Here is a 14,944-nt window from a genome sequence, read left to right on the forward strand (position 1 = left end):
AATGATTTCTTACATATGACACCAAAGGCACAGGCAACAAAAGAAAAAAATAGACGAATTGGACTTTACCCAAATGAAAAACTTTGGTGCATCAAAAGACACTATCATCAGAGTAAAAAGGCAACCCATATAATAGAAGAAAATATTTACAAATCACAAAGCTAAGAGGGATTAATATCTGAAATACATAAAGAACTCCTAAAACTCAACAACAATAAAAACAGCTCAATACAAAAATGGGCCAAGGACTTGAGTAGACATTTCTCCAAAGAAGATGTATATGAATGGCCAATAAGCACATGAAAAGATGCTCAACATCACTGATCATTAGGGAAATACAAATCAAAACCACAATGAGATACCACTTCATACCCTAATGGTGGCTACCATCAAAAATAAAGAAAATCGGGGCTTCCCTGGTGGCACAGTGGTTGGGAGTCTGCCTGCCGATGCAGGGGACACGGGTTCGTACCCCGGTCGCGGCTAGGGCCGTGAGCCATGGCCGCTGAGCCTGCGCATCCAGAGCCTGTGCTCCACAACGGGAGAGGCCACAACAGTGAGAGGCCCATGTACCGCAAAAAAAAAATAAAGAAAATCAGTATTAGCATGGATGTGGAGAAATTGGAACCCTTTTACATTGCTGGTAGGAATGTAAAATGGACAACTGCTGTGGAAAGCAGTGTGACAAAGGTGGAAGCAACCCAAATGTCCACTGATGGATGAATGGATAAAGAAAATGTAGTATACATATACAGTGAAATACAGTATAAATATCCAGCCTTAAAAAGAAAGGAAATTCTGGGGCTTCCCTAGTGGCACAGTGGTTGAGAGTCCGCCTAACGATGCAGGGGACACGGGTTCGTGCCCCAGTCCGAGAAGATCCCACATGCCGCGGAGCAGCTGGGCCCGTGAGCCATGGCCGCTGGGCCTGCTTGTCCAGAGCCTGTGCTCCACAACGGGAGAGGCCACAACAGTGAGAGGCCCACGTACCGCAAAAAAAAAAAAAAAAAAGAAAAGAAAGGAAATTCTGACACATACTACAACAGGAATGAACCTTGAAGACTTTCTACTAAGTGAAATAAGCCAGTCCCAAAAGGACAAATACTGCTGTGCAGTGTTGGTGGTATAGTGGTGAACATAGCTGCCTTCCAAAAGGACAAATACTATATGATTCCACTTATACAGGTACCTAGAATTGTCAAATTCTTAAAGAAGAAAATAGAATGGTGATGACCAGGGGCTGAAGGGAGGGGAGAATGGGGAGTTATTGCTTACTGGGCATGGAGTTTTATTTGGAGAAGATGGAAAATTTCTGGAGATGGATAGTGGTGATGATTGAGCAACTAAATGGTTAATGCCACTGAAGTGTACACTTAAAAATGGTTAATATGATAAATTTTATGTTAAGCAGATATTACAACAATTTTTGAGAAAGATATAATGGGGGAGGGGGAAGAAATGATGGGATGCAAATATGTAAATGTGTAAACGTATGCTACATAGGGAGGCAAAGGCAGAAGTGGCTCTGATTTGAAGTTGTGGCCAACTACATCCTTCAAGAGTCAGTTGGCAGGGATAACCCCCAGCAGCTATTGATAGCTGGTTTCAGAAGCTCCAGCTACAAGCCTGGAGGAGCAGGGTAGAGGGCCATCAGGCCACAGCCAGCTTGGAAACCCTGGTGAAGCACAGGAGTGCTGTTCAGAATTTTGGCACAGAGCTCCATTAGCAGTTGGAATTGCTGCTCATGTTGTGTTCTAAGCCTTTGCAGGTGGTGAGCACCCGTGGGGAGGACTGGCCTTGGTGGTCCTTTCCTCTCCATGGCAGGTATTGTGCTGAGTGCTTTGTGCACTTAATCTTACCGGTTCCTCTTCATAAACTAAAGAGGAGGGATTCTTTTCCCTGTTCTCTGTGCACAAAGGCACTTTTCAGGGCCGTTTTCTAGGAGTGTCTTTCCCTCTGTCCCCTCGGTCAAGCCTGGCCCGGTGCCCACCCAGGAAAGAAGGCTGGAGAGAACATCTCCTCTCCAGTCCCCAAGACATGTTGCACTGACCAGCCACACACATTCCTTCCATAGGGTCTTTGGATTTCCATTTTTGGCAGCTTTTTTATGCCAGTCACCAGCCCTGTGGGCTGGGCCAGCAGAATGAGGGTTGTAGACTGGCCACCCAGGAGCCAGAGATGTCGTTTCTAAATGTGCTTTCGTCATACAGTGTGGTCCCCGCTGTGGCTTTTTTAAAAAAACAAATTTAATTAAAATCAAAATACAGAATGTCAGGAATTCTGGGCTCTCTTAAACCTGGAAGGTCTGAGCACGTGGACAGCCCTCAGGGAGCCCAGCGGAGCTGTGTTTTCTCGTGCCCACAGCTCTGGCCACTCTCTACCAGCCTCACCTGCAGGGTGGCTTGCTGGGGGTCCTCTCCCTGCATCTGCCAGTCTTCCTGCAGATCAGATCCATGCAATGCAGGCTCGCTGCCTACCCCTCATAACTGTCATGGGAGTCCCAGCACCTCCACATGCGGGGCCTGGAGACTTAAACACGGAGATCCATATATACGCCTGAGGGGCAGGGACTAAGCAGGGGAATAGGAGACATGGGCAGAGAAACTGAGGCAGGAGCACAAGCCTAGGTTGGGGGGAAACTGTGACTCAGAAGCCACCCCTGCCCCTCCCAGGCCTGGCCTGCAGCAGGTCAGGCCTGCTTAGGTCAGGTCCCCCCACAACAACCAAGTGCATTTTCCAGGGCAGTGCGTCTGATTGGCCCAGGCTGGGCTGGTTCCCGCCCCTTGGCCAAGTGAGGGTGGGCCTCCCTGGTAGTCCCACCAGGACTGTCAGTATTCATCAGAGGGTGTGGTTACTCCCCAAAGCAAAACTGCTGTGTTTGTAGCCAGAAGGAAAGGAGATGGAGGCCAAGAAAGCAGACCCAGCCAATGGAGGTGCCAAGAGGGGTGGATTTGGAGCTCAGGTCTGGGCTGGGAAGGAGATGTGGCACCTGGAAGAGGAGGTCCTCTGTGCACCTGGGCCCACAGGCCAAAGTTAATACCTGGAAGGGATGGCCTGTCCCCGTAGGGGCCACTGTGACCCCGGGCCAACCAGCATGGGCTTTTTCTCTCCTCGTGTTTTGGGCACTGCTGGTCACACCTCAAGTGTCTGACCGAGTCCCTCTGACACTGTGGCCTGGGGATACCAGCATCAGTGCCCAGGTGGGCTGATGGTCAGGAAGAGGGCCTGGAGTTCAGACTCACCTGTGCTCAAGTCCCAGCTCTTCCATGTACTCAGCATGAGAGCTGGGTACCTGCCTTTCCCACTCTGAGCCTCAGTTTCCTCATCGGTAAGATGGGAGGCCTAAGGGATGAGATGGGGCGTCAGGCAGGGAAGATTGGCCTTCCCAGGTCAGGACTGCAGGCTTCTCCCCAGCTTCCCTCCCACAGACTCCAATACTTGAATGCCTGGTGTGTTGGCCACACCTCATCATCCCTTTTTGCACTGTTCAATTTCAGGCTTCACTGCCTCTCACCTGCACCACTGAGTCACTTGAATGCCACGTATCTTGACCGAGCACCCACTGTGCGTGTGTGTCAGGGAGCCGGGCCCTAGAGTGCAGCAGTGGGCGAGCCAGCCTCCTCCTGGAGAGAACACAATGCCAGGAGACCAAGGCCAGTGTGAAGTCTGGGGGATTGGGGAGGCCCAGGGGTCACAGGGGTCAGGAGGCATGCCAGGCAAGCAGGTGCAGCGTGTTCGAAGGTGTGGTGTGTGGTTAGTCCTGGGGTAAAGGGGCCCTCACCTGGACACATCAGAAAGTGGACTTTGCATTCAAACCATGGCTGGGCCACTGTTGGTTGCGTCCCCTCAGGGGGTCACGGGCTGAGCATGCCCGCGATCCCACCACCCGCCATAGCCCTGGGATGTGTTCAGGTGTTCTGGGGGCCTTTCGTCTTCTCAGCTATGTTTGATGACTGAGCTCGACCTTCATTCAGCTTGAATGGATAGCACCAAGACAATAGCATACATCGGGGCAAAGGGGGCATGCACATCAATGAAGCATTTTTTCAGTGTTCCATTGTAATTTTATTCATTGGAATAATATTGCTTGTATCGTGTCATATGTGCAGTTTCCTCTCCTCCCATTTTCACTTCGTTACATCATAACCATTTCTATGTTATCACTGAGTCCTCATAACTGTCATTTCAACGGCAACAGAAACTCCACTAATGGGTATGTTCTCCTTCTGTTCATCATCTGTGGCGTTCTGCATTTTGTTCACTGCTTATAATTGACACCAAACCAAACTCCTTTCCAAAACTTTTCCTCTTTAGATTATTTTCTTGGGATAAATTTCCAAGGATTTGATTAAGGTGAAAGAACACTCTCAAACATAAGGCTCTTTGCACATCGAGTCAAATCTTGTCCAATTCAAAGGGGCTGTGACAGTGTATAGCCCTGCCCAGCAGTGTTTAAAGGGCTGTTCCAACATGCCAGACAGCACTGGTTGTTTTGTTGTCTTGTTCATTTAGTGGGTATAAAGCAGACACCTACTGGAGTCATACCATGCACTTGTCTACACACACACACACACACACACACACACACACACACACAGAGAGAGAGAGAGAGAGAGAGTCCCAGGCCCCGAGGCAAAGCAAAGAGAGATAACTTGAAACAGCTCTTTAGATGGGGCACAGACGGAGTAGCCCGCCAGCCCGCTCGGGACCTCTGTGCCGGCCCTGTACTCCCAGCTGCTGCTCATGTACACCATGCAGGCTGTGTGCTTAGAAGCACACATTGGGGAACTACTGGTGATTCCAAGGATTCTCAAGGGAAATTGTGACAATAAACAATTTTCCCAGCATCACTGGCTTCTTTTAAAATTGTGGTAAAATACACATAACATGAAATTTACGATCTTAACCATTTTTAAGTGTGCAGTTCAATTGCATTAAATACATTCACATTGTTGTGCAACCACCACCAGCATCCATCTCCAGAATTCTTTTTATCTTGCAGCACTGAAGCTCTCTGTGAATAAAAGTAACTCCCCATGCACCTCCTGCCCTGGGAGCCACCTTCTACTGTCTGTCTCTATGAACTTGACTACTCCAGGAGCTGCATGTAAGAGGAATCATACAGATTGGTCCTTTTGTGTCTGGCTTATTTCACTCAGCATTAGAGTCCTCAAGTTTCACCCACGTGGTAGCACATGTCAGAATGTCCTTCCTTTTTAAGGCTGAATGATAGCCCGTTGTGTGTATCCATCACATTTTGTTATCCATTCATCTGTTGATGGACAGTTGAGTTGGCTTTTAAAAATTACCCCGATAGCTAGTGGGAAGCAGCCGCATAGCACAGGGAGATCAGCTCCATGCTTTGTTACCACCTAGAGGGGTGGGATAGGGAGGGTGGGAGGGAGATGCAAGAGGAAGGAGATATGGGGATATATGGATATGTATAGCTTATTCACTTTGTTATAAAGCAGAAACTAACACACCATTGTAAAGCAATTATACTCCAATAAAGATGTTAAAAAAAATTACCGTTGGACATCCAAACAATGGATTACTGTGGGACAGTTAAAAAATAAAAAGCATGAACGTGCTCTGTCCTGCCATGGGAAGATTTTCAAAATGTACTGTTAGTGAAAAGAGCACAGGAGAGTGTGTGCAATACACTACTTTTTGTGTAATAAAGAAAGGGGGGAATATATATATTTATATTTTCTTGTCCTTGTATACAGAAGGACAGAAAAATAGGTAAGAAATTAATAAAAGCAGTTACTATGGGAGAGGGTGAATGGGGGCCACTTCCGCAGCCCGTCTGTGTTCCCAGTAGGCTGGAGCCCCTGCTCAAGGGAGGAGGATGACGTCTGTGCCAGCGCACCTTCGGGGAGGGGTGAGAGGAATGTCAGGGCACTACTGTGGCTCTGACCGCACCCACCCTATCTCAAAGGAATACCCAGATGCAGGAAGTCATCATTCCCTCTCCCCTTGCCTGGGCACACCCTTCAGAGCCTCAGTGGTACAGTCTCTCTGCATGCCTTGGCTTGCTTATGTCTGCCTCCCCAACCCCTTGCCAGCTCTGAGAGGTCCTGTCCGTCTGCAGCCACTCCATGCATGCACGCATGAATGCACGCATGAATCAGCAACAGCAGGAGACACCAGAGACTGCAGGAGGGGGCCAAGCCCATCCATTCACTGATAATCGGGCCAGAGCCCAGCTGGCAACAGGATGGGTGCTTGGAGGTGGGAGGGCAACATCAGCCACCCATCTGCTCTCTGGGCATCCCTGTGAGTCATAATGGTTCTGGCCCCCAGCTCCACGCAACCCCTGACCTCCAGTGGAAACTTGCTGCTTCGGAACAGAGCTGGGTCCAAGCCCTCCCCCCTTCCTCGTGTGTCCGGCCCCCCACACCCGGCCCCCAGTACCAGGCCAGACCTGAGGTGCTCTGGATGCTTCCCAGCTCACCTCTTGAAGTTGTGGCATCCTGGCTTCCCCAGAAAGGCCCCTCTGCAGACCCTCTCACATTGTCTGACGGACCACCCTGAGCTACAGAGAGGTTTTCAGAATCGCCTCCACCTCCACTACTGGCTCATCTTTGAGAAAACTGGGATCTGGGACAGGCTACAGGGAGGAGGTGCCAGGTGTCTGGCAGGAGAGAGCGGACCTTCCTGGCCTCAAGAGCTTTCTGTCTAGTGGAACTGGGCTCTGGTTCTGGGCTCTGGGTGTGCGGCAGAGGCAGCGCTCACCCCAGAGTTAACCACCATTCCCTGCAGGGCAGCCCCCGTGTGCCCTCATGTGCAGCAGCTTTCCCACTGGGATGGACAGGAGACAATTTTGTGAAATTTTAGTTTCATCAACTGAAAATTGAACACTTACAACTTTCCTGGAAAGGTGAAATAAAGCTGTGGCTGTCCCTAGGGCTGGGACTGTCCAGGCCGCTGTTCAGACTGGTTCCCGCACCCTCCCTGCACTGTAACCCAGTCGCTGCACGCCCTAGGGACAGCCCTCTGCAGGGCTGCTTCTGATCCCCAACATCAGCTTGGACTCTCCAAGTCCCTCTGTCTTTACTTTCAGGGCCAGGTCACCAGCGGGCAGGAGAAGTCAGAAACAGGCTGGGGCCAGGGTCTGCCATGGGGGCAGCAGGGGTGAGGTGAGAGGGGCAGTGGGGAGGCTGCTCCCTGTAAGGTCCCTGTGGTGAGCCTGCAGGACTCCACAGTTAAGGCTGCGGGGGCTGCTTGAATGTATGGAGAGATGGTTACGTATGGGAGCTGGTTAAACGTATGGGAGATGGTTAAACAGTCACAGGCTTGGCCAGGACTCGCTGCCACAAGTGCCCCAAAGGCTTCATTCAGGAAGAATGGCCAACAGGCATATGTGCAGAGCCCGAGGGAGGAAGCACTGTCCAGTGCACACTCGTGGATGGGTGCCTGCTGCAGGCCAGGACCTTGACTCAGTGCTGGGTCAGAAGATATGTGTGCTGTGGCCCCACCTGGAGGAGGTCTGGCTGGAGACCTTTCTCTATACCAGGCACCAGCAGCACCCCAAGCACTCCACAGTGCTAACAGGGAGAATCTGCTGATGCCCACCGGAAGTCAGGCCCAGCCTTGACGGGTTGCTGCAGGGAAACAGGGAAGGTCCCACCTAGGGGGAGTCACTTCAGCCACGTGCAGAGGGATGGAGGATTGAAGATGGTGGGAGAGCCTTCCTGCAAGGGGGGAATAGCGGGACAGGTCAGTGGGTCCTAATCACAAAGAGCCTGGACTGTCATTTGGCTGCACCTGAGAGAAACTCAAACCGACTCATGTGATGGAGCAGTCCACAGAGCAGCTTCGGGCACAGCAGGATCCAGGGCCTCACCCACGGAACTCAGGAATGTGCTCGCTTTCCTGGCTCCTTGAGGGACAGGATGGTTCCAACCGTGCCATTCCACTGCTCAGGGACCCAGGGGCAAGAGCTTTCAAGTGCCACAGAAGTTCTAGGATTGCATCTGAGCCCTCTAGTTTGGATCAGGTCCACCCCCGACTCATTCTTGTGGCCAGCAGCAGGGCAAATACGTTGATTGTCTAAGCCTGGTCAAAAACAACCTTCACTGCGAGTAGGAGTGGATACTGGAAACAGTCAGTCCCTAAATGGCTAGGAATGATAATGGAAAAGAGATGATTCCTGGGGATGCAGTGGCTATGGGGTGGGGGGATCCCTCCCTGGCAGCCCTCCCAGGAGGTGATCACTGGGCTCAGGTGGGCACAGAAGAGCCTATGGGAGGCAGGGCCTGCCCAGCCAGGATCCCAGGGGACCAGCAGGTCCAAATGCCCCTTGCCATTGCAGGTAGGCATGCCCCGGACACTGAGCACCTCCGACATGGTCACTCCAGGCAGCCTCGGCCCACCCCACCCTGAGCCCACGGATGGTGAGCAGGCCGGGCAGCCCCTCCTGGATGGAGCTCCATCCTCAGCCTCCCTGGACACCCTGATCGAGCAGCTGGTGCCCAAAGCTGACTACTACCCTGAGGTGGGTGATCCACCCAGTGGGGAGGAGGGGTAGCAGACTGGGCTCTCTTCCACCAGGCATGGGGGAGACAGCAGAGCTGGGGCTGGCTGGGCCTGGGGGTGGAGTAGGCTGGGAGGCACGTCCTTCCATGCCCTTGTGAGCACATGCTGCCTTTCTCCCGTATCCCCCCAGAAAGCCTACATCTTTACCTTCCTGCTGAGCTCCCGCCTCTTCATCGAGCCCCAGGAGCTCCTGGCCCGGGTCTGCCACTTGTGCATCGAGCAGCAGCAGCTGGACAAGCCAGTGCTGGACAAGGTGAGAGGCAGGGCAGGGCCGGGGGCCTCCGAGTGTACTGGGTCTCCCCTGACATGCACTTGTGAATCAACCTCTTGGAGAGGCAGCAATTGCTCCCGTTCTCCTGACAAGGAGCCCACAGGGGTTTCTGACTTGTCTGAAGCCCAGAGCCAGAAGGGACAGAGTCAGAACCTTTAACCCCAGTGCTGTTTTCCAATGCCCTAGGGGAGCCTTGAGCTCACACAGCCCAAACCTGGGCCCCCAGAGCCCCATGAGTAGATCCCCATCTGTGGCCTGGGATGGCCCTGCCGTGCCTGTTGGTCTCCCTGCCCCCAGCACCCTCTGTTCCACCCTTTCTTCTTCTGCGGGTCCACTGTTGGCTCAGCCTTCCCTCGGTTCCCCATATCCTTTCCTCTGTCCCTCGCCATATCCCATGGGCTACAACTGCCTATTTATACATGTGTCAGTAGGGTTCCGCTGTCCAGTGATAGAAACCCAGTTTCAACGGGCCTAAGGTAAAGGGACTTTACTGGCTCATATAACTGCAAAGTCTCAAGCTACCACTGGCTCCAGGGACTAAAGTACCATTAAAACGTGGTCTTTCTCCCTAAGACCCCTTGCTTTGTTTACCTCTGGCCAGCCTCACTCTGGCTCAGGCAGGTTCTCTGTACGGTCTGATGGCCTCCGCGGCTCCAGGGTCATGGTCTACCCTTCCCAATCCTGTGGAAAGAGGAGCCTGATAAATAAAAGCCCCGATCTCATTGGCTTAGCTTAGGCCACATGCCCCTCTGTGAGCCAATCACAGTGCATGATGGGGGTGTGCCATGCCCTGATTGGCCAGCACTGATCTGGGCACACTCCTGGAGCCCTGGGTCAGGATCAGCTGGGAAGGATGGAGAGGGAGACCCCACAGGAAAACAGATGCTGTCACCACAGAAAGGGAGATGGGACGACTGGCAGTTACAAACAAGAGATGACCCCCATTCCAAATGTGTGTCTGTCCCCCTCTGCTTTGCTGTGGTCAGCCCCCATCCCCATGTCCCGTCTCTGTCTCCTGGCACAAAGTAGGCACGAGGCCCACCCCGCCTCGGCCATTGCTGCTGCCCCTTGGACAGCCCAGACGCGCAGTGAGTGGCTGAGACAGAGGCTGCTGTGACCCCCACCTCCCAAGCAACCCTCACCAAATGCAGACGACCCTCGGATTGCCTTGCAGGCCCAGGTCCGGAAGTTTGGCCCCAAACTGCTCCAGTTGTTGGCCGAGTGGACAGAGACGTTCCCTCGGGACTTCCAGGAGGAGTCGACCATCAGTCACCTGAAGGATGTGGTGGGCCGCATCGCCCCCTGTGACGAGGTGGGCGAGGCAAGCGGGATTCTCTTCACCTTGTCTACACCCTCACACCCCAGATCTGAGCCTGTTACTGGGATGGCCTCAGGGTCCTCATCTCCCCACCAGCACACTGCAGCCCCTCTAAAATCAGCCCCTTTCCGCCCCATCAGAGAATCAGGCACTGCAGAGCTGGCAGGGAGAGCAGGCCTCTGGTTCCAGGCCTGGTCTCTTGACCTTTCTCCTGTCCTGCTCTCATCAGTGGCATCAGATGGCAAGTGAAGGGCTCTTGTGGCTGCGTGGTCGGGCCATAGGTCAATGACCCATTAGGCTGGCCTGGCAGAACCCTCTTCCCCAGTAGCTTGGGAGGCAGCCAGTGTATTGGGCATCTGGTGCCTCTGCGCCCCACACCCTGCCCTGCTCTCCCAGCTGCATTACTCTGGGGAAGGCACTTAAAGGTGAAAGAGGAACAAAACTCCCTACTCCCTACCTCCCAGGATTAGGGTGAGAACACTGAGGGGGAGTGCATGTTGCTTGCCTTGGGAGGAGACTGAATGTGGCAAGCTGACAGCTAGTGACATGCCCCACAGTGGGTCTGAACACAGAGCCAGCCAGAGCCAAAGGAGAACTGCCAAGGCAGGCTGGGCACCAGGAAGCTGTAAAGTCCAAGGCCTAACTGAGGCTCAGAAAGGGATGCCCTGCCCTGAGGTCATTTCACATAGCCAGCAAGTTAGTTGTTATGAGAGCTCAGTGAGATGAGGGTCATCTCCTCCTCCTCCTTTGCATCCCCTGATCCATCTGGGGATTATAACACTTGGCTTAGGTTGCAGCAGAAAGGAGACTCAGGGAAGGCTCAATGACTGGATGGATCAGGAGGATGAAGCAGGAAGGGGAGATGCTGACTGACCGGCTTGGTACATAGTTGGCTACTTTGATGGATGAGTCGAGGGGGAAAGAAAGATGTTTGGGAAGTTGGGTAGGCAGGGAGATTTATGGGCTAAGTGGATGTGGAGAGACTGATGGAAAGAAGTGGAGGAGAAAGGTAGAAATGATAGCTAGATGAGTGGGTAGATGGATGACTAGATGGATGGGAGGGTGAGTGAATGGGTAGGTGGATGGGTGTGTGTGGGTATGGGTGGGTGGGTGAGAACATGGAGGGGAGGGTGGGTGGGTGGATTGATGGATGGATGGATGGATGGACGGATGGTGGATGGATGGATGGGTGGGTGAGCGGATGGACGGTGGATGTATGTATGAATGGATGGATGGTGGACTGATGGTGATGGATGGATGGATGAATGGTGGATGGATGTATGAATGGATGGATGAGGGCAAATGTTAGACTGGAGGGAGGAAGGATAGATAAGTGAATTGATGGATCTGTGGGTGGGTGAATGTATAAAAGGGGAGGTGGGTGGGAAATAGATGGTTGCAGGGACGGTAGATGGATGGATGGATGGATGGATGGAGCGGAGGGCATGTAGTGAGATGAGAGCCCAGTCTCTGCTTTATCTCTCTCCCCTGCCACAGTAGGCCTTCAAGCAGGTGAGGTCTAAGCCGTTGACAAGATGGATTATCTGCCCTTATCAGGCCTGCCTCTGCCATTGGCAGAGCAATTTCAGAGGCAGACCCTGCCATTCTGGCCACCGTGGCGTGGGATGGGTGTAAGTCCTGGGCTTGTTTCCTTGAGAAGCAGTGCCTCCTCACTGAGCCCTCAAAAAATCTGTCAAGACTGTGCTGGGAAATCTTTTCTAACTACCCAGTAGATGAAAATAAGATACAGCCAAGACCTATGAATGGGCTATAGAAAGCAGTCATCCACCAGGTGTGGATTTTCAAAGCAGAAATAACTCATTCGGGGCATTTCTCATTCCTTCCCTCGGAATCCAATTAGGTGTGCTGAGTGGTGAGAACTGGACCTGGGATTCCCTAGTCTCCATGCCACCCACCCAGGCTCAGGCCAGGGGTGACCCATGTGTCTTTGTAATCCCCAAGTTTCCCTTCCCCAGAAAGCACCTGCTCCAAGGGGATGTCCTGTAGGTGCTGGTTTCCCTCCCCTGGATGCTGTGGGTGGACTGCAGGCTGCTCCCCTCCCAGCACAGGCACAGTCTCAGCTGGGAAAGGAGCTGGTGAGCCCTGAACCAAACTGATGAGGCAGGGCCCACAGGACTCAGAACATGAGGTCAGGGTCAGACCTTCTGAGCTCAGATCCCAGCTCAGAAACCACAGCTATGTGACTTTGGGCAAGGTGCTTCCCCTCTCTGAACTTCAGTTTCTTCATCAGTCAAACAGAGACGATAACTGCTCCCACCACACAGGTCTGCGGCAAAGGCCCTGAAGTCACGTGTGCTCGTATTTCAGCACTTGGTAAATGTGAGCTATGATGAGGAACAAATTCTTTCCAAAGTTCAGGCACATGGGGATTATTTTTAACTTTTTTGAAACTTTTGTTATGGAACATTTCAAACATATACAAACATAGATAATAGTAACCATGAACTCCTGTGTGCTCATAGCCTAGCTTCAACAATTATCAACATTTTGCCAAACTTGTTTCTTCTATCCCCTCACACACTTCCCCTCCCTCCAAATTATGTTTTTAAATCATAGGCATTATATCTTTTGCTCCAAAAACATTTCAGAATCATCTTGTAAAAGATTTCTTACACAGAGATAGGATCAAGATAGGATGATATAAAGTGTTGTGCATAATACAATGAGATGAACACAGTGTTTTCAGAACTGCGTGTCTTTGGGCAAGTTACTTAACCTCTCTGGACCTTAAATTAATTTCTGTAAGAGGGAAGATGATAAGCCCTCCCTCAAAGGGCTGTGAGGAGAACAATGCTGCTCAGGAACGTGGAGGAGGTGGTACAGGGCCAGGAAGGAGTGGGGCTTCCCCATCAAAGTGGCTGTGAAAGGTGACACCTTTCTCTTTCTTCCTGCCCCCCTGCCATTTCCTGGAAGCCTCATGTCCTCACTGTGCTCCCCACCACCTCTCAGTAACCGGGAACAAGGGGCTGGAGCGTCTCTGGGAAGGCCATTCTCTATGACTGTGGGTTCTGTGCTGCTCCAGTCCACCCTCGGCTCCCATCCTGGTAGGTTGGGCTCAGCAGTTACAACTCAGGAAGACCAATGCCGAGGCTGAGAGAGACTGGGGGATCACAGGAAGGCATAGAGGGTCACAGCCCTGGTGAGGGAGACAGGACAGGAGGACAGCAGTGCCTTGGCCACACCCACTGGGCTGGCCAGAGGAGGCTGACTGTATGGGCAGCCTTCCTCGCTCTGGCCTTGCTCTCCCACTCACATGGCTGTCTACTACCTCCCGCCAAGGGCAAAGGTGGTGGACAGCTGACTCAGAGAACGAGCTGGCAGTGGGTGCAGAACTCCTGCCTGTGCAGGTGGGCTAAGCCCATTGGACATCAGCCGCGGGCTGGCTCAGGTGGGAGCTTTCAGGAACTTCAGAAAACAAGGGCCCGTACTCGTCTGGATAGAAATGGATCCTAATCACGAAACGCTCAGTCCAAGAGAACTTGGAGGCACCTGGAGAGCCATGGCCACCACCCAGGCCACGCTTGGATGGCGACCTCTACACTCACACTCGGCTCCGTGCATGCAGCAGGCAGCTCTGTGAGAATGACAGAGAAAACAGCCCAGTCCCCATCCTCCCAGCTCACAGGCGAGCCACTGGGGGAGAGCTGAGCCATGCTGGGTGCACCCCGGCTCTCGAATGTGGGCTCCTGACAGTGACAAGGAACACACTGGCGTTCTCAGCGGTAGGTCCCTGGGCCTGCCCAGATTCACTGAGATCTCCCAGACGGTGTCCACAAGGTGTAGAAATCAGTGAGAGAATGAGAGGAGGTCAAAGAGAAGGTCAAATACCTTCCCCACATTCAGAGGGGGAACAGAAGATTCAGGAAAAAACACATAAGCTTGAGGTTAACGCTAAAGGAAAATTTTTAAATGAATTAGCACGCAAGCAATGGCAATTGTTTGGAGTGAATATTGGTTCAATAGAAACAAGTCCTGCTAAATTGTCTGCATATTTTTAAAGATAGGGCCAGTGCCTGGTTCTATCAAACTGTAGCCACAGATGCACTGCATCCTTGACTTCAGTAGAGCTCTGAAGTCTGCCTTGGAGAGGCTGACTGTCTAGAAGCAGGTGAAGGCCAGTTTTATCTAATCAGCAAATATGTGTGGGCCCCTCCTGTTCATGCTGGGGACCAGCAAAGAGTGACCCAGTGTTGCCTTCATGGAGCTGGTACTCCAGTGAGAGGCTTGGACAAGGGCTCTGAAGGAAGGGCATGGAGCTTGGAGGGAGAAGGCTGTACAGGTCCTGCCTGGGTCATGGGGCAGGAGGGACAAGGGGTCAAAGGGATTGGGGAGTGGTCTGTGTCTGGAGCACAGAAAAGAGGAGCAAGGGCTACATGGAGCCCATTGAGCATGCCCAGAGCTGACATCAGGGCCTCCAAGCCACGTCAGGCTTTTTGTCTTTGCAAAAGCAGGGAGGCAATTTAGGGAAGAAGCATGCAGTGGTCAAATGTGCATTTTGAACAGAACACTCTTGCTACAGGGTGGAATGGAGAGAGGCTGGCGTGAATGCATGGGGCCCACTGAGGAGGCCACTGCAGCCACCAGGGAAATGACTATGGCCTGGACCACATACACTGTGGTGGATGACAAGCATGGAAATGGAAGAAGACAAAATCAAGAGGGTTGGTGATGGCCTGGAGGGCCTGAGGGAGAAGGTGGTTTGAGGATGGCTCCACGTCCAGGTGCCTGATGCCAGTGCTCCGTTCAGCGGACAGGGATGCAGGTGGAAGAGGCAGGCCTGGGGAGGAGAGCAT

At 52.6% G+C, this 14,944-nt stretch overlaps 1 protein-coding gene across 18 annotated transcripts in view; it reads left to right on the plus strand.

The window, feature by feature from the left end:
* RASGEF1C (RasGEF domain family member 1C) overlaps nt 1-14,944 on the plus strand; it is a 97,854-nt gene that overhangs the window by 56,791 nt on the left and 26,119 nt on the right. For 12 of the 18 annotated variants that reach the window (XM_060296708.1, XM_030844752.2, XM_060296709.1 and 9 more), the window contains 3 exons: nt 8,318-8,500; nt 8,672-8,794; nt 9,987-10,124. In XM_060296708.1, coding sequence (XP_060152691.1) covers nt 8,318-8,500; nt 8,672-8,794; nt 9,987-10,124 — 444 coding nt within the window. Of the gene's footprint in view, nt 1-5,002; nt 5,108-8,317; nt 8,501-8,671; nt 8,795-9,986; nt 10,125-14,944 lie in introns of all 18 variants that reach the window. The other 6 variants (XM_060296713.1, XM_060296716.1, XM_060296718.1 and 3 more) reach the window with 1 other exon arrangement.

Source organism: Globicephala melas, chromosome 3 (assembly GCF_963455315.2).
Source record: "Globicephala melas chromosome 3, mGloMel1.2, whole genome shotgun sequence".
Classification (NCBI taxonomy): domain Eukaryota; kingdom Metazoa; phylum Chordata; class Mammalia; order Artiodactyla; family Delphinidae; genus Globicephala; species Globicephala melas.